We start from the raw sequence: 20618 nt of genomic DNA, 5'->3' as shown, positions 1-20618 counted from the left end.
ATACTGCAAAGTTTGCAAAAGTGTATGCTGAATAAATTCTACTGATAATGTATAGCAGATTGTATGGTATTTTAAAACTATTCCTGAGTTTTTGTAGTCATTAGTTTACTAAAAATGATATTTAAATGAAGCCAATTTAAAGCCTTTTAAGTTATACATTTAAATATATACTAAATGTTAAGCTTCATAGTTTTTTTTTCAATTACTTGCCTTTTACAAATTCAATATAAATAGTTGTATATTTTGCTATTAAGTTATAATCAATATAGATATTCAATATTTGATCATATTATAAGTATCCAACAATTTCCTAAACAGCTTTTAAAATGTTGGCAGAGGAATTTTGTAAATAGTTATAGCAATGTTTATTATAGCAATAGTTATAGTTATGTAAATAGTTTGAGCAGGATTAAATTAAAGCGTAGATATGCAAATAAATATTCTGATAGTGAACATTTGAAAGCATGCATTTAACCTTGTTTTAACATAACATTACCGAACACATTACTTCAAATCTACTCACCGAAGACCGCAACATTTTTCAACACCATTTCTCAATACAAGCATTAAGCTCGTGTACAACGAACAGCTCACTTTGCGCGCGCATTTCAGTATTATTACGTCACAAACGAGCTTTGTGCGCTTTATATACAACTGTTTCAGCGCTCCATCACAGTCCTACATGGTCTAGTGGTTAGGATTCCTGGCTTTCACCCAGGCGGCCCGGGTTCGATTCCCGGTGTAGGAACTTTTTTGTTAAAGTTAATGTGAACATGTTAAAAAGTAATATATACTTAAAAAAATTATTATTTATAAACTTTAAAATCCCTTGTTGGTATATTGTATTTAATTTGTAATTCTAACTTTTCTTAAGTTCAGTTGCTTGATGAAAACTTAGAATATTTGTATTATAAATTAAATCATATATATATATTTACAATATTATTATATTATTTAGAATTACAAATTAAATACAATATACCAACAAGGGATTTTAAAGTTTATAAATAGTATTCAACCGAAACATTCAACCGAAACACAATCAAAATATCTTACAGTTGCACAAATAATTTCAGAAGTAAAATAATAGCTCACAACAACAAAATATTAAACAAAAGCAATATAGACGATAAAAGCACCATAAAAGATAAACTTTGTAATTGCCATAAAGAACCTTGCCCTTTAAATAACGAATGCTTAGTGTCAAATATAATTTATAAAGCAACAGTAACATCAAATAAAACAACAAAGCAGTATATAGGGTCGGGGACACGTTCAAAATCCACCCGCAATCAAAATCCACCCGCGATCAAAATCCACCCGATCAAAATCCACCCGATCAAAATCCACCCGATCAAAATCCACCCGAGTCAAAATCCACCCGATCAAAATCCACCCGGGTCAAAATCCACCCGATCAAAATCTACCCGGTTCAAAATCCACCCGATCAAAATCCACCCGGGTCAAAATCCACCCGATCAAAATCCATCCGAGTCAAAATCCACCCGAGTCAAAATCCACCCGTTCAAAATCAACCCGGTTCAAAATCCACCCGATCAAAATCAACCCGGTTCAAAATCCACCCGATTAAAATCAACCCGATCAAAATCAACCCGAGTCAAAATCCACCCGAGTCAAAATCCACCCGTTCAAAATCCACCCGTTCAAAATCAACCCGGTTCAAAATCCACCCGATCAAAATCAACCCGGTTCAAAATCCTGCCGATTAAAATCAACCCGATCAAAATCAACCCGAGTCAAAATCCACCCGATCAAAATCAACCCGAGTTCATTTTTTTTCGAACTAAGAATTAATTTCTAATAGAATTTTGTAATATTGAATAAAGTTATATGTTTAAATAACTATTGGTATAAAAAAGAGTAAGTATTTATAAAAAAAGAAATTTTAATTTATTTAATAAAATAATTAAAAAAATAAGTTAAACAATATAATTAAACAGCATTAAAAAAAAAATTCATAGTAGCTTTACAAGTATTTAAAATGTTTATAATTTATTAATGTTAGTAGTGTTGGTGTTACTTTTAAAAAAAGAAGTTAAAAAAAAATAAAAAAAGAATTACGCTCAGTTTCAATCCATTTAAACTTCCTTCTAATTTAATTTCCCAAAGTCAATCATAATTAAATAAAAATATTTACTAAGGATAACTCATAGTAAATTAAAATATCAAATTTATAGAAGTTTATAAATTAGAAGAACCTTTAATAACATTTATTAAGCTAAAGAAAATTACAAAAATCAAATACCAAATAATGTAAATTTATGGAAAATGTTAATTAAATGTTACAAAAAGAAAATTAAAATATTAATCTAAAATTTTTGAGCTTTTTTTTTTGATGTAAAAAGTTTTGTGTTTTGTGCTTTACTTAAATTTCAAAATAGTATTACATACAATATTTTATTATATAAAAAATTTCAACTAACAGTGTTTATAAAAAATAAAATATAGATAAAGAATAATATAAAATTGCTACGTGATAATAAAATAAAAATCCTTTGTTAAATTTGGAAAAACTATCACCTATTAATTATATTTTAAACATTATTGTTTTCGACGTGGAAAAGACGTTAAAAGATATTTTTGGTGTGCGACTCGATAACTTTAAGGTATGTTCGTGCAAGAGGACTTAGGACCAAATATTTTGAGCGCTTTTATTTGTCGTTTAGTAAACAATTTATTGACGTTTCTTTTATTAGTAATTTTTAAAATCAGAACATAAATTTTAATATAAAAATACGAAAACTAATTTACTAAAAATATAAATGAGGAATATGTAAGAAATCAATAACTGTTTTAAAACAATTTTATTGTTTTCTATCTAATTTTTGTTACAAATATTTTTTAGTTATTTTTTTCAATTTATACAATAATTTTAGCTGCTATTATCTTTTTTTCAAAGTGTTTTAGTTAATTGAATTTTATTTTATTAAATGTTTTTTTTTATAAACCATTTATTTTTGAAAAAACTAAAAATAGTTTCGTCTAAAGTAACTAAAGTTATAAGTTATTTTTAATTAGATAACAACTTAATTTGCTAGTTTTTTAACTAATATATGCACAGCATATCACGTATTTAAAATTTTAGTGATTTTGTTAAACTAGTTAAAATATAAACAAATATTAATACTTTCATTTTAAACAGTGTAAGTTTTTCTTTTAAAACCTTTAAATACCTTAATAATCTATCTAAAGTTTTTCGGGTTGCAACTTTTTGAAACAAAAAAAGTACAACAGTTACTTCAACCCAGTCACCGTGTTTTTAAAAGTTAAAAACATGTAAAATTGCCAATTAAAAAAACTTTGCAATATTATATAAGTAATTTATCCAAGTACGTAAGCTTTTGTTGTTTAAAAGGAAAAGTAAAGTCTAAACTTTAAAGAAAAACTTCTAGATTTACTATCTGTCTTTTTTCACATCTAAGGCTTAAGCATAATAAATGATTTTTAAATGATATTCAGAAACTTAAAAACAAACTATTATAATTTCTTTTTCTTTTTCGAAAATTTCAATTTAAATTTTGTTTTGTTTAGTTGACCAAATTTACATGCTCGAGGGCCACATATTTACACTTCGAGGGCCGCAGTTTGCTGACCCCTAAATTAAATGGATTAATTTGTAGTATAAATGGTAGCTTTCACTTGTAATACTCAGTTTTTATAAAAATTATATCGTGTGACGTATTTGTTTAAAAATTACTTAAAAGTTCTAAATTATTAAATTTTATACCTAGAAACAGTAAATTATAATTGATTGTCGTGTAATTGTGATTGAGATAATACAAGATTATTTTTTCTGGCACATCCTTTAGTTTTCTAAAAGTTTTAACATAGTCATATTTGTATAGTAAAACTTTAATTTATTTATCCTGACGTTGTTAAACTTTTATTAGCTCTTATAGTTATACTTATATCAAAAACAACAGTACCTTTAAAAGCTGCTTGCCGGCTGTAGCTATTCAAAATTATATTCAGTAATCAAAAAAACAAAAATATTTTTGTCAAAAATTCCTTATAATAAGCAAAAATACCAAATAACAACTCAAAAAACCTCACAAAACAAGTTCAATCTGTAGTACAGTTTTTATATTCTTAAGTCAATTTATAAGGGACAAAAATACAAGATTTTATAAGTGTTTTTTAAATAAAACTTGTTTAAGATTGGTACTTTAGAGTGGTGAGATTTGTTTAAATGATACTTGATTTAAAAAGAAATAAATAAACAAGGTGCTTGTTTCGATTCGGTTGGATTTTGACTTTGGTTGATTTTGTGTCGGTAGGATTTTGACTCGGGTTGATTTTAACTCGGATGAATTTTGATCGGGTGGATTTTGACTCGGGTGGATTTTGATCGGGTGGATTTTGACTCGGGTTGATTTTGATCGGATGGATTTTAAACCGGGTGGATTTTGATCGGGTGGATTTTGAAACGGGTGGATTTAGAGTTGGGTTGATTTTGATCGGGTGGATTTTGATCGGGTGGATTTTGAAACGGGTGGATTTAGAGTCGGGTGGATTTTGATCGGGTGGATTTTGAACCGGGTGGATTTTAATCGGGTGGATTTTAACTCGGGTGGATTTTGATCGGATGGATTTTGAACCGGGTTGATTTTGATCGGGTGGATTTTGACTCGGGTTGATTTTGATCGGGTAGATTTTGACTCGGGTAGATTTTGACTCGGGTGGATTTTGATCGGGTGGATTTTGACCCGGGTGGATTTTGATCGGGTGGATTTTGAACCGGGTGGATTTTGATCGGGTGGATTTTGAATGCGGGTGGATTTTGATCGGGTGGATTTTGAACGCGGGTGGATTTTGATCGGGTGGATTTTGAACCGGGTTGATTTTGATCGGGTGGATTTTGACTCGGGTTGATTTTGATCGGGTAGATTTTGACTCGGGTGGATTTTGATCGGGTGGATTTTGACCCGGGTGGATTTTGATCGGGTGGATTTTGAACCGGGTGGATTTTGATCGGGTGGATTTTGAACGCGGGTGGATTTTGATAGTATACCATAGGGTCGACAGGAAATACCTTTAAACAAAGATACAGAAACCACAAATCATCATTCAACAATATTAACAAAAGACACACAACAGAACTAGCGAATTACATATGGAACTTAAAAGATAACAATACAGACTACAAAATTAAATGGGAAATATTAAACAGGACAAAATTAAAATTCAATACTAAATTCGGCTGCAAACTTTGTAACTTAGAAAAAATAGAAATCGAAAAATCAGATAAGAACGTAACACTAAACAAGAAAAGCGAAAGACAAAACATATGCATCCATTATCAAAAATACTTTTTTAACAAAATTAAAACCAACTAAATATTAAAACAAAATAAAATCGAAGCGGCAAACACGAGTATTTTATAGCATTTTATAACATTTTTCCCAACAGCCTAAAAAAATTTTCTAATAGCTTAAAACATTTTTCCAAAATAACCTTTTTAAACTTTCCTAAAAAGCATAGAATAACAGTTACAGCGTATTTCAAATTCAACTAATCGTACAATAAACTGTACCATTACTACGTCATAATTACTATAAAAAATTCTAAAATCGAAATTTCTGTTCACTATTATAATAAACTACAACTCACTGAAGATCACATAAAATTTTACATTTCAATGTGTGAAACAGCTGTTTGAATTATAGTTTTTATATAATTAAATAAATAAATAAATATATATATATATATATTATCTGAAATTTATAGTTGTATTTTCGTAATTTCTAGTAAAATCAACTGTAAAATAAATTCTTCACTAGTTTGTGTTGAGCATTTTAATAATGATGAGCTTAAAGTAAAGATGTGTATGTTGTCCGATGACAGTTTTAAAATATAAATTGTTTAATTTATTTTTAACATGATATAGTTTATGTTTTGTTTTTTTCTAAATGTTTTTTAAAATAAATGCATATAAAGCGTTTATTAAGTATCTCTATTTTTGAAGTCCACTCATACTTTATCACAATTAATCAGTAAATACTTTTATAACAATAAACTTATTTAATTTTATATAATATAATATGTTGCTATCATTTGATAGACATGTTTAAAAAACATGACAATCTATATGTTAAAAATCGTTTGTTCTGAATTAAACAAGTGTCTATTGTAGTTTATGTATTATTATTTGTATTTGTTTGGTATTAGTTACTAGTTTCCAAACCATCTAAACTTTTTTATTTGTACATTGATTTTTAATTATGAGCTTCAACACATTTTTTTATCTTTTATAAACTAAATCTACAAATTTTGTACAAACTAAAAAACATTTGAAAAAACAAAGATTATTTATGTTTTACCTACTAAAGCTTTTCAGTTTATATACCATTTTTATAAAACTATGTTAATGATAGTAGACCATGTTTGATTAAACTTCTCAAATTCTGAAAATGGTTAAGTTTTATGAAAAAAAATATTTTACTTAATCAAACCTTATAAATTGTCTGATAGTTTGTTTAACTTCAATTTATTTTAAACGTTAACAATAATTTACTAATTACTATCATACAAAAGTAATGATTTTACTTAATAACATATTTAAAGTGGTATATTTATTAATCGTTTATTTATTAACATATATTTCTAACACAGTTGCGAAGGAAATCAATCGTTTGCCAGTAAAAATTTGTCAATTCTCAAAAAAGATTTGTACAGCGAACTCATCGAGGCAGACTTTAGTGTTAGTTTAACATAAGTTTTAAAATATAACGAGTTAAGCTAACATAGAAAAAATAGTTCTTGTATGTGTGTTAAAAAATCTAAATTAAATATTAATTTAATAATTCTGTGTTTCTTGTACTAAAGCCTAGACAACACCTTATCAATCTATGAAGTGATCAAAAGTTAATTATTTCCAAGATATTTTACTATTTTTATTTTAGTGTGAATAATCAAACAACATTTAAGTTACAAGAGTTTTGATAATAAACAGTTATTTTTATTTTGAATAAAACTACTACTTATAAACAATTTTACTATACAGACTAATATATTTACTATATAATTACTTTAAAATACCATACTCTAAATTTATAATTTATTTATTTTTTATTTTTATATATGGTACTTTCAATAAAGCATTTATAAAAGGATCAAAGCAAACATTTTTTAACACATGTTTTTTTTACGAAACACCTAAACATAATTTTTTTTTTGTTGTTTGTTACAGCTTAGTATTTCACAGACAAATTCGCCAGTGTCAGGAAAAATTCCAAAGAGTGGCCGACTAACAGCTGTTAGTTGATTTTTCATTGGTAGTTTAAAATAAATATTAATAAAGTTGCTGTAGAAACAAGTATTAGTTTAATAATTTAGTATGCATGTATTTTTTATTTATTTACTGTGCTTCAGCTTCAGAACCATAAAAAGTATATAAGAATGTTTTACATTCTTTTATTCATAATTACGCTAGTAGGCAAAAGTATTCAAATTTTCACAAAAAGGACATAATGGGCTCGAACCCTTGTAGCTGCTTTATTACGTCATAATGCTTATCATCTTTATAAGTTGATAAAACTTGATATTATCACAAGTTTCCGTAGTGTAGCGGTTATCACGTTCGCCTAACACGCGAAAGGTCCCCGGTTCGAGCCCGGGCGGAAACATGCTTTTAGTTTAATAAAGGTAGTAATATTTATCCTACAGGTACGTTTCAACCTTTATGCGTTGTATTGTTTTTTTTAAGTTTTATATTTAAGTTGCTCTGGGGCCTTTGAGTAATCAAAATATCAAATAATTAGTTAATAGTGTTTTCTAGTTGCTTATAACAAACTGAAAAGCATCAAAATTTAAACAATTTTTAGACAAAGAACATAATGTAAAAAAAAAAGATAAGTGTTAAACATTTCTCTGATATTGTACCTGATTAAAAAACAAACGAGGTCTTTTACTAAACACAAATATATTTCAACAAATTTTCTACAGTGCTTTTAAAAGCTCTGTTTGGGTAAAATCATTATGTACATTTTTTTAAAACGATGTGTTTTATAAGCCTAAAATAACATTTAATAACATTTAGTAAAAGTTGGTGACAAGGCTTATATATCCATTATTTATACTTTTATCATTTAAAAACATTTATATGACGTAAATGTATTTAGTTAGCTAGCAATAAATAAAGTTTTAATTTATTATACCCAACAAACTTGATTATCTAATAATTAAACCCTAAAAATGTTCAAGTTTTATAATGTAGTTTGAACTAAATTTTAAATGAAATTAGTTTTCAGAAAATAGTTTAATATATTTTGCTTAATAAAAAACTATATAAATATATAAAAAAATATTAGATAATAAATTATATAGAAAATTAAAAACACGTTGATTTCTCACTAAATCAGTTGTAACTTTTTCGATTATTATATAGGTATTCAAAAAACTAAAATAACATTAGACTTAATAAAGGTTCGGAATTTGAAAAATTTTGTTTTACTAACATTGAAAATTTTTTATTTTTTAATAAACTGATGAGGTTTTAAATTCGTAAAACAAATAAATGAATAAATATATATATACATACACATGTACAGACGCTTACATTTTAATAAAATATTTTTGACATTTTAATCAAAAGAAATGATACTAAGTATTGTTTGGTATAAAAAAACTGCATTTGTTTTTAAGCAGATTATTTAATTGGTTATTTATATTAAGCACTTCAATTAATGTTGTTGAAGACATTTATAACAAAGCTAACTAAACAATTCAAGCAATAACATATTATGATGTCACAAACACATGCATTTATAATTCCAACATGCAGCTCATCAACACAACTGGGTTGGCCGAGTGGTTAAGGCGTTGGACTTAAGTTCCAATGGACGATTGTCCGCGTGGGTTCGAACCCCACACCCAGTACTATTTTGTTTCAAAGTTTTCTTAGCAAAGTTTTTTTTTATGTATAACAATTCAAGGTACGCTTAACAAAATTATGATTTTTAAAAGTTTATTGATTACAAAGTTAAGTAAATAAAATGTTTTCACTTAACTTAAACTAGCTTTTATGGGCTGAACATTTTGTACTACAATCAAGCATTATATTTCATTAGATAGTAATTAATTTTTTAATATACCTAGTATTAAATTTAATTTCAAACAAATTTTAATACAAAACAACAAAGTAGAATAGTAGTCATATAACTATACGAGCTGCTAAAGTCAACTTATTCAAAAGTTATTAAAAAAGTTGATAGCAGCAGATAAAGTAAAAATATAATATAATACATACACAACATACAAAATATGAATACATGTACTCACAAAAGTTATTACAAGCAAAAACGTGAAAAAATTGTTTAAGCATTAGCTGTTTTAATATCACTTAAGTACATAATGAAAATCCACTAGCAATTAATAACTATATATTCTGAAAATGTCGCAATCGATTGCAACCTTCGATAGCTCAGTTGGTAGAGCGGTGGACTGTAGCAGAATGTTAGAAATCCATAGGTCGCTGGTTCGACTCCGGCTCGAAGGACTTTTTGTAACTTTATATTGTTAAGTACTGTTTTTTAGTAATTTATTTATTCAAACATGGCTTATAATTAATAAGGTTCTTTGCACAATTAAAAAAAGGAAATGTTTATTTTTGTTTTTTTATTATATCTAGTTAATTTTAATATATATCTTTAGTTATAGCAGTCAGTATTTCAAGCCAGTTTTAGTATGTCTAATTTTGATAGATTTAAATTTACTTAAGGCCTTTTTTTTAAAGATATTATTTTAAGTAATTGTTGTGTATTTACATTCTTTAGCTATCTCTTAATGATTGCAAAAGCAAAATTCTGGACAATTATAAGTTAACTTATTAATTTTCATTACCTGAATTTTTGAAACAGTTATAAGTTCTCATGTAAGTTTTATAAGTTTATCTGGTTAATATAGACAAAGATTTAGTTTAATTAGACATTTAAAAACAAGATTCATCTATTTAAATGTCAGTAAAATTTTTTGTTTACGTTCTGATTACAAAATTGAAGGATATTATCTATTTTATTTAGTATGTATGTAATATTTAATATGTTAGGCTTAGTTTTATTATGATTCAATATTGAGTTAGTTTTAAATTTGTTAAAAAGTATTTTGTCTTTCGCTTTTCTTGTTTAGTGATATGGTCTTGTCTGATCTAATAATTTCGCCCTTTAAACAACAAATGTCTAGTTTCTTAAATAATCTATAGATCAACTGTACTTGGGATCTATGGGAAATAATTTCAAACAAAGGTGTATAAATCACAAATCTTCATTCAACATCAAAAAACATACAACATAACTGGCAAACTACATTTGGAACTTAAAAGATAGTCTATAAAATTAGATGGGAAATACAAAACAGGACAAAATTAAAATTTAATACTAAACTCGGCTGCAGACTTTGCAACTTAGAAAAAATCGAAGTTGATAAATCAGACAAGACCATAACACTAAACAAAAAAAGCGAAGACAAAATATATGCATTCATTTCCAAAAATTACTTCTTAGCAAAATAAAAACTAACTAAAAACTAAGCCGCGAACACAAGCAGTTTAAAACATTTTTTCTGATACAACCTTTTCAAACTTTTTAAAATAGCACAAATTCTTAAACCAGTAACAAAACTAAAATCAGCTTATTTTTCAAACTTAACTTGCTGCATAAAAACCTTAATTCAAAAACTAACTACGTCATAATACTTATAAATTTTTTAAATTCTAAATTTTTGTTAAACATTTTTGATAAACTTTAGCTTTACTGTAGAATACATGGGATATTATATTTCATATACGAAACGGTCGTATTGTTTGTTATGTAATCAAATAAATAATGAATATATATATATATATATATCTATAATTTATTAGGATAATGCAATTTTAAAAATTCCAGAACATATGCTTTATAATAAAAACAAAAAAAAAATTGTCTTTAAACTTCAGCTGGTTAAATTTAAAATAAATAGCCTATAAAAATAAATAGCTATTTTTGATAAATTTGTTAATAAAAGTTTTTAATAAATATTAATGGCTATTTAATTTAAGTTGAACCAGCTGAAGATTAAAAACAATTTTATGTTGTCTATATGAAACATATATTCTAGAATTTTTAAAATCGAGTTTTCCTAATAAATTATTTAAAAGCTTTTTAAGTAGGCTCTGTAGAAAGTGATTTAGTTCAAATAATCACCTTGTTTTTTATATATGTATATATTTAATTAGTAATATAATAAACAACAGTTTTATACAGCTGTTTTGTATACGATATATTTCTATCTCATATATATTAATTAACCATGTTTTGCAAATATTAAAAGTTTAGAATATCATAAGTATTATGACTCAGTAATAAAGAAGATTTTTGTGCAGTAATATATACGAAACAGCTGTATAAAACTGTTGTTTATTGTATAACTAGATAAATGTTTAGCTCCAATTCGACTTGTCCAGCACTATTGACCAAAACTAAAAAAAGTTCTTAAAGAGTTATATCTCAGTCAATTTATGTTACAATGACTTGGTTTTTTAGTTTTAAAGAATGTGACTAATTGTTAAGACAAACGTATTACATAATTTTTGGACTCTTTGCAACAAATCTAGCAACACTATATTAAACTTAGTTTATGGCTGCTTTATTACGTCATAATGCGTGTTTGTTTATGAACTGATAAGACTTGAATTCATCACAAGTTTCCGTAGTGTAGCGGTTTTCACGTTCGGCTAACACGCGAAAGGTCCCCGGTTCGAGCCCGGGCGGAAACATTTTTAAAATCCCAATTAGTTTAACTTTGATTTGACTTATTTATATTTGTTTATTTTTATAAGAAGTAAAAGTCTTAATATGATTTTATAGCTTCACCTACTTTATCAAAACTAATCATTTCTAATTATCTTGATTGTTTGATGTATTATATTAACATGCAGTAATTTTATTTCTTTTGTGATAAAAACATAAAAAACATATTAAAATTCGTAATTTATTTTGAGCTAAATATTTTCGATTTAAGCATTTATAGTTTCGGATATTAATCAACTTAAAACTTTGATTTTTTTTTCATGAACATGTCACACTTTTCTTTTTTTAGATGTAAAAAATAATAATATTTTGATTTATTTTAGCGACATGGCCTGTCCGAAAGCCTTGGAATTCAAACCGAGTTTCCACTATTTAACGACAACTACCCAGCAATAAACGGTTAGATTTTTATTAAAATAAGTTAAATAAGTGTTCATATTTCTACTTTAATATAAATTTTTGTAGACAACGAAGATAATGAGTTGAATTGTAAATTGGAAAAACTGAAATCTGAAGTTAGTTTATTTGTATTGGTTGTTTATTATATTTTTAAAAATAATTCAAATTGATTACAGTGGATAGATAATATTAAATAAACTAACTTGTTTTTGATATATTTTATTTACATGAAAGCGAATTTATATTACTTAGTTGTGAAATGATATATTTTTTATGATATTAAATAAACTGACTAGTTTATACTTAGATACAGCATAAAAATAATTGATAATTTTTAATTATTAAATAAGTTAATAGCTTAGTTTTTTTTGTTAGAAAAAATAAAGTTGTAAAAATAGTATTGAAGAAATTGAATTTTCAATAAAAACTTTATTTAATAACTGATATAATTTTTTTGAGCCTTATTAGTTGGATAGTTCTTTAATTAGGGATAAATAAAAACATCAAAACCAAAGTTGTAAAATTATCAACAAAATTTAAGTTAATGTATAATGCTTAATTTCATATCTTTTTGCTTTAAATTACAGCTTGAAAATTTGTATTAGCACCACAAAAAAATACAGTTTTAATTAGTTGGATTTTACCATAACTTGTTAAAGTACAATAAAGCTAATAGAAATATAAGTATTAAAGTAGTTTCCTAGAATGCTATTTTCTAAACTTATTTATTGATGTCTTTTTAAAATTAAATTCACTAAAAGTTATAATTTTAATTATAACATTGCTTTTACATCATTTGTGTAAAAACTTTTTTATATCTAAATGAAAATTACTTTAAACACAATTGGAATGCTTTAAAAGTTTTATTTTTAAAAATTATTTTTGATATGTAAAAAGCTGATTTTAAAAGTTTTAACTCAATGTTTCGATATCTTTAAAGTGTTTATTTTAAATTCTTCGTTTAAACAGCGACTGTTTATAGTGACAAGCATAGTTAAAAACAGAGAAATTATGAGCATTGCATTTTTGCAGCCTTGCACATAGCTTCAGCAAAGCACTAAGCATTTAGGTTTATAATCGCATAATATTATCCATTTTCGACGGCCTGGTGGCGCAACGGTAGCGCGTCTGACTCCAGATCAGAAGGTTGCGTGTTCAAATCACGTCCGGGTCACCTTTTCGTTGAATTGTTTTTAAGTCTAGCCGTTATAGACTTCAAATAAACCTTTATTATTTAGTTTGTTATTGGTTTTTAAGCACTTCAATTTCACCTATCAAAAGTATACAATTTTACCTCTTAATACTTTGTGATAAAAATTAATTAATGAATACTCTAACAACTATTACTCAATGAAATAAATTATATATTTCTAGTTGGAAGACAAAACACTAAAAGGGTTGGAATTGGAAGTTATAAACGAAAGATTAGTTGAAAATATTTCTGACTTGGGAAATTTAAACAGCATTTTGCAGGAAGAAAAAATATGTTCTGAAAGAAATAAGTTGTTAGTTTTAATGAAATTAAACTAAAGTAGCTCTTTTTAAATAACTACACAGTTTAAGTTTTTAATTTTTTTTAGTTTAAAAACATATATTTAAATACAAGGGAAAATGAAACATAAAATTTTGTTAAATGTTTATATTTTTTCAATTATGTTGTTCTTAGACTAAATAAGCATAAATTTTTAAATTCTAGAATAGGATATGACACCAACGTTGTTTCTGAAGGTATGTTGTTAGCTTATTTTACAAATTAAAAAATCTAATGTATTTAGTGAATATAACTGATTAATAAACAAATACCACAGATAATAAAAACGTATTTTTGCTGGATTTTTACAACAAACATTTTTCAGTGAGTTTTTGTTACATTCATGTATAAATTTAAGGTTTTTTTTAACTTTATACTGACAATTTCAAAATTATTAATTTAGATTCATAAGTTAAATGATTATGTATAAGTTATAAGTTTTTCAGTCAACTAATTTTGTCTGTAGTTTATACTTTAAATTTTTTAGTTTTTAAGTTAGAATGCAAAAAAGGTTTATTTTTTTTAAGTTGTATTTTTTTTTCAGAAGAAATCAAGCTTGTCGCTAGGTAAGTAAAGTTTATATTGTTTGAAGTATCCAATCATTCAATAAGCTTAATAATATAAACTAACAAAAACTTATTGGTACAATAAAGATTCTTAATTTATTACATGTGAAATTTATTTGTAGTAAAAATAATATTCTTATGCGAATTAAATAACAAATATTAGAGTAAATTATATTTTAAATGTTTTATGTTTATTAATTTAAAAAAATATATTATTAATTACAAAAATAACTAATATGCTTACCTGTTTTGAAATAGTTTGAAGCTTTTATTTACTATTATACCAACCTTTTTTTAATTTTTATTGTTTAATATAAAAATACTTTTTAAAATAGACCTTAAACAGACTCTTTGGATTTGGCAAACCCATGCAACAATGCCATGCCAAAAGTTTTGAAAAAGTTTAAAATTTCTAAAGAAAACATGAGCAAAATAATAAAGTGCATGAGTAAAAGTTCTAATCATGAAAATTTGTTTATTACTAAGAAAAGATGCGATTTTATTCTGCAAAATATTGAGCGAGTTAGTTTTTTTGTTTATGTTATTAAAAGCAGTTTGGTAATTTAAACAAACTTTAATTTGTATTGATGTATGTTAATGTAGTGTTGAAATAAAAGTATTAAGAAAATATTGTTTCACAAAAACTTGTATATTGCCTTTTGTTTTTATTCAAATTACATCTATTGAGTTTTTAGTTTTAAACAAGTAAAATTCATCATTAATAACAGTTAATGAGTAAAAAATCGGTAAAATCCTAGTTCTGTAGTTTTAGAATTGTAAGCTTAAATTGTGCTACTAGTTGAACAGAGTAAAATAATTTAAAGACAACATATAATCAACTTGACTTAAAAAATCTTATCTAAAACAATCATATTTATCAACAATTTTTTTGTTCAATAAAACTATACAAACGCGCAAGTCGATGATGACGTAACAATAGCATTTTTAAACGTTAAATTCTGCTATCTGACGTGAGGTAGCATGACCGAGCGGTTTAAGGCGCTGTATTACGGCATCAGTCTCTTCGAAGGCGTGGGTCCGGATCCCACTGCTGCCACATTTTATAATTTTAATTTAAAAGAAAATATAAAAGTAAAAAAAAAATAGTTTTCAAAGTATATTATTTATGGCAAAATACTAAGGACACCTTTAAAAGTATCAATAAGGCATAGCAATAACTCACATTTACGATACAAAAGTTGTAAATTTAAGTTGATAACTTTAGGTTAAATTGATAAAGTATCTTAAGCAACTAATTTATAAAAATAATTTTCACTACTTCATTTATTTCAAACAAAAAATCTATTGTATTACTAGTTATGTAATAAACAAATAAGTCAACATATTTTTTATTTCAATGCATACTTACTATTTAGAAATATAAGACTGTCAGGATGAAAAATTGTAAATTTAAAAGAAATTGTTTTAATTTTTGATGCTTTTCGGAATTTTATACTTTTTATTTGTATGTAACAATTAGCTTATGCGTTTTAAGTAAACCAATTTAAGTAGAATCAAAATTAATTAAAAATTGTGTTATCTACAGAAACTTTCTGATGTAGAAAATGACAAAGATTTACTTTACAAGTTAGTCCTAACATTTGGAAGGTACAAGCAAAACCAGGCAAATATTGAAAGCGAAGTTTTATTCTCTCCAATATTAAAGGTGATAAAAATAATTATTTTGACTATTAAAATGTGCTATTCGAACCAAAAATTTTAGTGAATTAGTTGTCTAGATAGCTAGCTAAGGTATATTATCAGTTTTTATCAACATTATAAAATATATGTTGTTTTATTCAACCTAACTTAATTAATTAGTTATGTATTTAAAGTTATTTATTTACATAAGTTAATCTTGCAGGAATTGATAAAGATAAATGCACAGTTGGAATTTGAAAACTACATTCTAAAAAATAGAGTTTCAAGTGATGATATGGTTAGTTTGTTTCTATATTTAGTTTATTGTCCAATTAAAGCTTTGTTTATTATTATTACAGCTATAAATTAACCTATGCTAAAAACAAGTGGTAGTCATTTACTCAGCAGCTTAGTATTGTTATGTGTAGTGTTCCAATGCTTTTTCGGAAATTTGTTTGAAAAAAAAAAATTAAACATTATTTGACATTAGAATAATTTCTTTCAAACTATATAAATGAGACTCAATTTTTAGAACAAGATATATTTCATGCTTCTTTCATCAGTTGTATACTAAGCAATAAAAATAAAGTTTGAAATTTAACTTATATAGTGGAAATGCAATCAACGTAATTAATAATAATAAAGCAAAGAGTAATTAACAATACATAAGTACTTATAATTACAATGCAACTAAAAAAAAATAATAATAAAACAGAGCAACAACTTATAAAACAATTTAAGAAAACAACGAAACAGTATAATCAAAATCTTTATGTTTACATAACTTAGGTTTTCTTAATAAAATACAAATACCCTCAAGTTTAATTAAATCCGAAATGTGAAAACATTTTTTAACAATTTTAAATCTTTTTAAATTATAATTACTAGCACAATCAAGGTTATTTACTAAGTGTTCAGAAATAGCAGATCTTTTTGAAGCATTTATTACTCTAATAGATTTAATTTTCTCATTACTCTTACAAAATTCGTCAATACTTTTTGGAATATGTTCTTTTATTATTTTGCCAAATTGTCTTGAGGTCATCCCGACATAACTGGCTTCACAGAAGCAGTTAAACTGGTAAACTACCATACTTTGTTTAAATTCTGCTATCGGATCTTTTCCTCCAGGTCTGAACATTGGTTTCGATATAAAAATAACAATTGGCTTAGCCGAATGATACGTCCTACTTACTAATTTACAAATCTCTCTTTCTAACACTCCTGAGTTCTTATTGACATAAGGCAATACTAAAGGAATCAGGCATTTCTCAGGCCCTACTGGCTTTATTTTGTTCAAACTATTAAGATGTAAATTTATAGTTTTATTAACAAGTTCTTGTGGATAACCATTTTTATTTAATATCAATTTTATCTGTTTTATTTCATCATCAATTAATTCTCTTGAACAGATCTTATGTGCTCGATGGCAAAGCGTTCTTATTAAATTTGTTTTTCTCTTCATGCTACAGAATGAACAGAAAAAAAAATTCTATTTAATATTATATACTTTATTTTTACAATTTTTGTTTAAGCTGAAATTTTGAGTTGATTGGAAACTTTAAAACATTGTTAATAAAAGATATTGACTTAACTTAAGAAATCTTTAATAGATCATTTGTTGTAAAATTTTTGTTTGTATGCTTACCTTTTCAACTCTAACTCACTTAAAGCAACTTAAATTAAAACAATGTATAAACAGCATAGTGAAATAGAGTTTTATTACAATTCAACATATGTAGCAGTTTAAAAAAAAACATAATCAGTGCTTTAAACTTAATAAATTATAGTGCATATCAAAATAAAACAAATTTTCAAACAGAACAATGAAGTTGAATTTTATGACGAATACGAATTATCTAAGGAATTTGCAGATAAAATTAAGTTGTTGCCGTACAGTAAAAAACCAAATATTTCTACTAAAACCCTCACTAAAGCTTACGACTGCAGGTAGTATTTAATTTTCATAAGCTTTTTAAATATCATTTAGTTTTTGCTCTTTATCTTATATGTTCTATTTATAAGAATTATTTAATTAAAAGTATATGATTTTAATTTTTTATTGTCTTTATTATTTTTTATCTCCGTGAGTTTTTGATTTTTGCAAACAGTTTCTAGCTTTAGTGAATTATTCTACTTAGTGTCTTAATAGTTATACACTGGTTTACGAAACACATTTATTTATCCTTTAGTCTAAGACAAACATCTTTAAAAATATTTAATTAAGTTGTTTTGTTATACTTTTTTATAAGTTTTAACAAAACATTTTTAAGGTTAATTAATTTCAGTATTTAAATACAACTAAGTTAGTTTTAGGTTAAACAAGAATACTTATAGTGTAATATTATAATAACTATCGAAATTTAATTTACTCGAATTTTTTTATAAACATCACACAAACTTGTTAACAGTTGCATAGTGAAGAAGAATGTGATGAAGATAGGAAAAGCTTATTTGTTTTTCACAATGTTCATATTCGGTGCGCTACTTTCAATAGAAGTACCTTACTACAGAAGACTCAACCCTGTTCACTAAAACAATTAAAGTTAAATGTTTTGAATATTATATAACAAAAGTTGAAAAACATCTTTTTGCCATTTGTTTTATACTGACTTCAATTTGGCAGTAAAAGATTGAAATTAAAATTGTTTATTAAAAAATACGGTGTTCTTAGTAACTTATTTATGGTTAAAATCTAAAAGTTTTAAAATAAGTTCAAAAAATATTTTTGGACACTTTACTTTTTAAAATTTCTGTCTTAGAAAGATGTAAATCATTTTCAAAAATATGCTAATTGGTAAAAACTAGAGTAAAATTAAAAAAAAAAGAATTCTTTCTAAATAGTTATATAATTGAGCATTAAAAAATAAGTGAGTTTTAATTAGTAATTTATATTTTACAGTTTCTTAGTTGACAAAGATTAAAATTAGAGTTAAATTTACCTACAAAACTGATTTTTAAATCATATTCTTCTTTCTGAAGTGCATTTATTTTAAGTTGTTTCAATTATTTTATATATTTTTTGAAATTTAATTCTTTTTTTAGTATTACCTCTTCTTTAAATACTTTTACAATTAAACTGAATTGTATTCGTGTTTGTTGATTAAATTTGTTAGTTCATGTTTAAATAAAAAATACTAAAACAGTTTTTGTGTTTCTTATATTTTGTTTTATTTTACATATTTACGTGATAGTATTGTATGCATTTAGGAAAATTGAGTTAATGAAGTCAAATATAAATTGGTATTTAAAGTTGTGGCACTCACAAAAAGTTCACACTCAAACCGTTTAAAGCTGCTTTATTACGTCATAATACGAATCTGTTTTATTAACTGATAAAACTTCTAATCATCACTAGTTTCCGTAGTGTAGCGTTTATCACGTTCGGCTAACACGTGAAAGGTCTCGGTTCGAGCCCGGGCGGAAACATTTTTTTAAGTTAAATAAAGCTAATAATATTTATATTATATTTACGTTTCTACCTTAATGCCTAGTATTTGGTTATTTAAAGTTATTATTGTATTTAAGTTACTCTTGGGCCTTTGAGTAATCAAAACATCAAGTATGTAGTTACAAGTGTTTCCTATTGGCCTTTAACAAAATGTTAACTATTTTAACGGGTTCGGGCCCAGGCGGTAACATTTGTTTATCATTATTTTAAAATATCTTATTATAATTTATAACTTTTGATAAAGTCAGAGAAAAATTTATTTTTGCTCATATACAATTATCTACTTAAACCATTTAAGAAAAACAACATATTCCCCAATAAATATAATTTTATACAAAGTCTTTGATATAACTTTTATGAGTAGGTGTCAAATATACAAAAAGGCTCACTTTTATATGAGAAATCTTTTGTACGAAGACACATTTTCACGAAAGGTCACTTTTTCACGAGTTGAGAATTTACTTTTTTCATAATATCTTTATATTAATTTTACTGTCACTGTTATCCTTAACCCTTGGTCGGTGGTTTTTAATTTAACTTGATTTTAATTCAAAATTTTACTGTTACCCTTACCAATGGTCGGTAATATTTAATAATTTATTTATTTTACTTTCGTGCAAAAATGATCCTTCGTTAAAAATTATCTTTATGCAAAAGTATCTCTTCGTGCAATAATGCAGGGTTGTCACTTTACCTTGAATCCTGGTAAAACCTGGAGTTTCACAATTTAAGCAAAAAAAAAAACTGTAATTTTGAACAAAATTCACCGAAAAACCTAAAATTTTAACAATATTCACATTTTCAGTAGTAACATTTTGATTTGACTAAAATAACCTATGATGTAAATAAAAATATTTAGTCATCATCAATTTTTTTTTTCTAATTAGAAAACATGTTTAAAGTAGCTTTACAGTATCTTTTCAACATTTTTATACTATTTAACACCGTTTCTTACCTTAAACTTAACTTTAAACTAAAAATAGACAAAAAATGCGTACTTTTCAAAACCTTGAAGAAATTTGGAAAGCTTGAAAAATGTTTTGAAAAAACAAGTGGCAACCCTGAAAATTGTCTTTGTGCAAATTTAAGCCGTACCCAGTTTTTATACGCCTAGCAAGTAAATAATTAAATAACCCTATCATGAGTAACTTTAAATTATTAATAAAAAACATCAATTTTATTCTTTATGCATCGAAATATAAAAGTTTGTTTAATTAATTTAA

At 25.5% G+C, this 20618-nt stretch overlaps 1 protein-coding gene and 6 non-coding genes across 7 annotated transcripts in view; all 7 read left to right on the top strand.

The window, feature by feature from the left end:
• The window catches only part of LOC145828964 (uncharacterized), a 33527-nt gene extending 14810 nt beyond the window's left edge, over positions 1-18717 (top strand). The window contains exons 12-24 of the mRNA XM_082936708.1: positions 6634-6721; positions 7226-7276; positions 12131-12206; positions 12273-12322; positions 13581-13711; positions 13903-13934; positions 14015-14061; positions 14282-14303; positions 14650-14825; positions 15850-15969; positions 16168-16242; positions 17767-17894; positions 18356-18717. Of these exons, the coding sequence (XP_082792834.1) occupies positions 6634-6721; positions 7226-7276; positions 12131-12206; positions 12273-12322; positions 13581-13711; positions 13903-13934; positions 14015-14061; positions 14282-14303; positions 14650-14825; positions 15850-15969; positions 16168-16242; positions 17767-17894; positions 18356-18479 (1120 nt within the window). The 3' untranslated portion in view covers positions 18480-18717. The remainder of the gene's footprint in view (positions 1-6633; positions 6722-7225; positions 7277-12130; positions 12207-12272; positions 12323-13580; positions 13712-13902; positions 13935-14014; positions 14062-14281; positions 14304-14649; positions 14826-15849; positions 15970-16167; positions 16243-17766; positions 17895-18355) is intronic.
• Positions 677-748, top strand: Trnae-uuc (transfer RNA glutamic acid (anticodon UUC)). The gene has a single exon. It is a non-coding gene; the product is annotated as a tRNA-Glu (tRNA).
• Trnav-aac (transfer RNA valine (anticodon AAC)) lies at positions 7574-7646 on the top strand. The gene has a single exon. It is a non-coding gene; the product is annotated as a tRNA-Val (tRNA).
• Positions 8816-8898, top strand: Trnal-uaa (transfer RNA leucine (anticodon UAA)). The gene has a single exon. It is a non-coding gene; the product is annotated as a tRNA-Leu (tRNA).
• On the top strand, positions 9432-9517 carry Trnay-gua (transfer RNA tyrosine (anticodon GUA)). Its single transcript is given in 2 exon segments — positions 9432-9468; positions 9482-9517. It is a non-coding gene; the product is annotated as a tRNA-Tyr (tRNA).
• Trnav-aac (transfer RNA valine (anticodon AAC)) lies at positions 11701-11773 on the top strand. Its single transcript has one exon. It is a non-coding gene; the product is annotated as a tRNA-Val (tRNA).
• Positions 13309-13380, top strand: Trnaw-cca (transfer RNA tryptophan (anticodon CCA)). Its single transcript has one exon. It is a non-coding gene; the product is annotated as a tRNA-Trp (tRNA).
• Positions 18718-20618: the final 1901 nt, after the last annotated feature.

Source organism: Thalia democratica, chromosome 2 (genome assembly GCF_965202585.1).
Source record: "Thalia democratica chromosome 2, ktThaDemo2.hap1.1, whole genome shotgun sequence".
NCBI classification, from domain to species: Eukaryota; Metazoa; Chordata; class Thaliacea; order Salpida; family Salpidae; genus Thalia; species Thalia democratica.
This window is presented reverse-complemented; position numbering and strand designations above follow the sequence as displayed.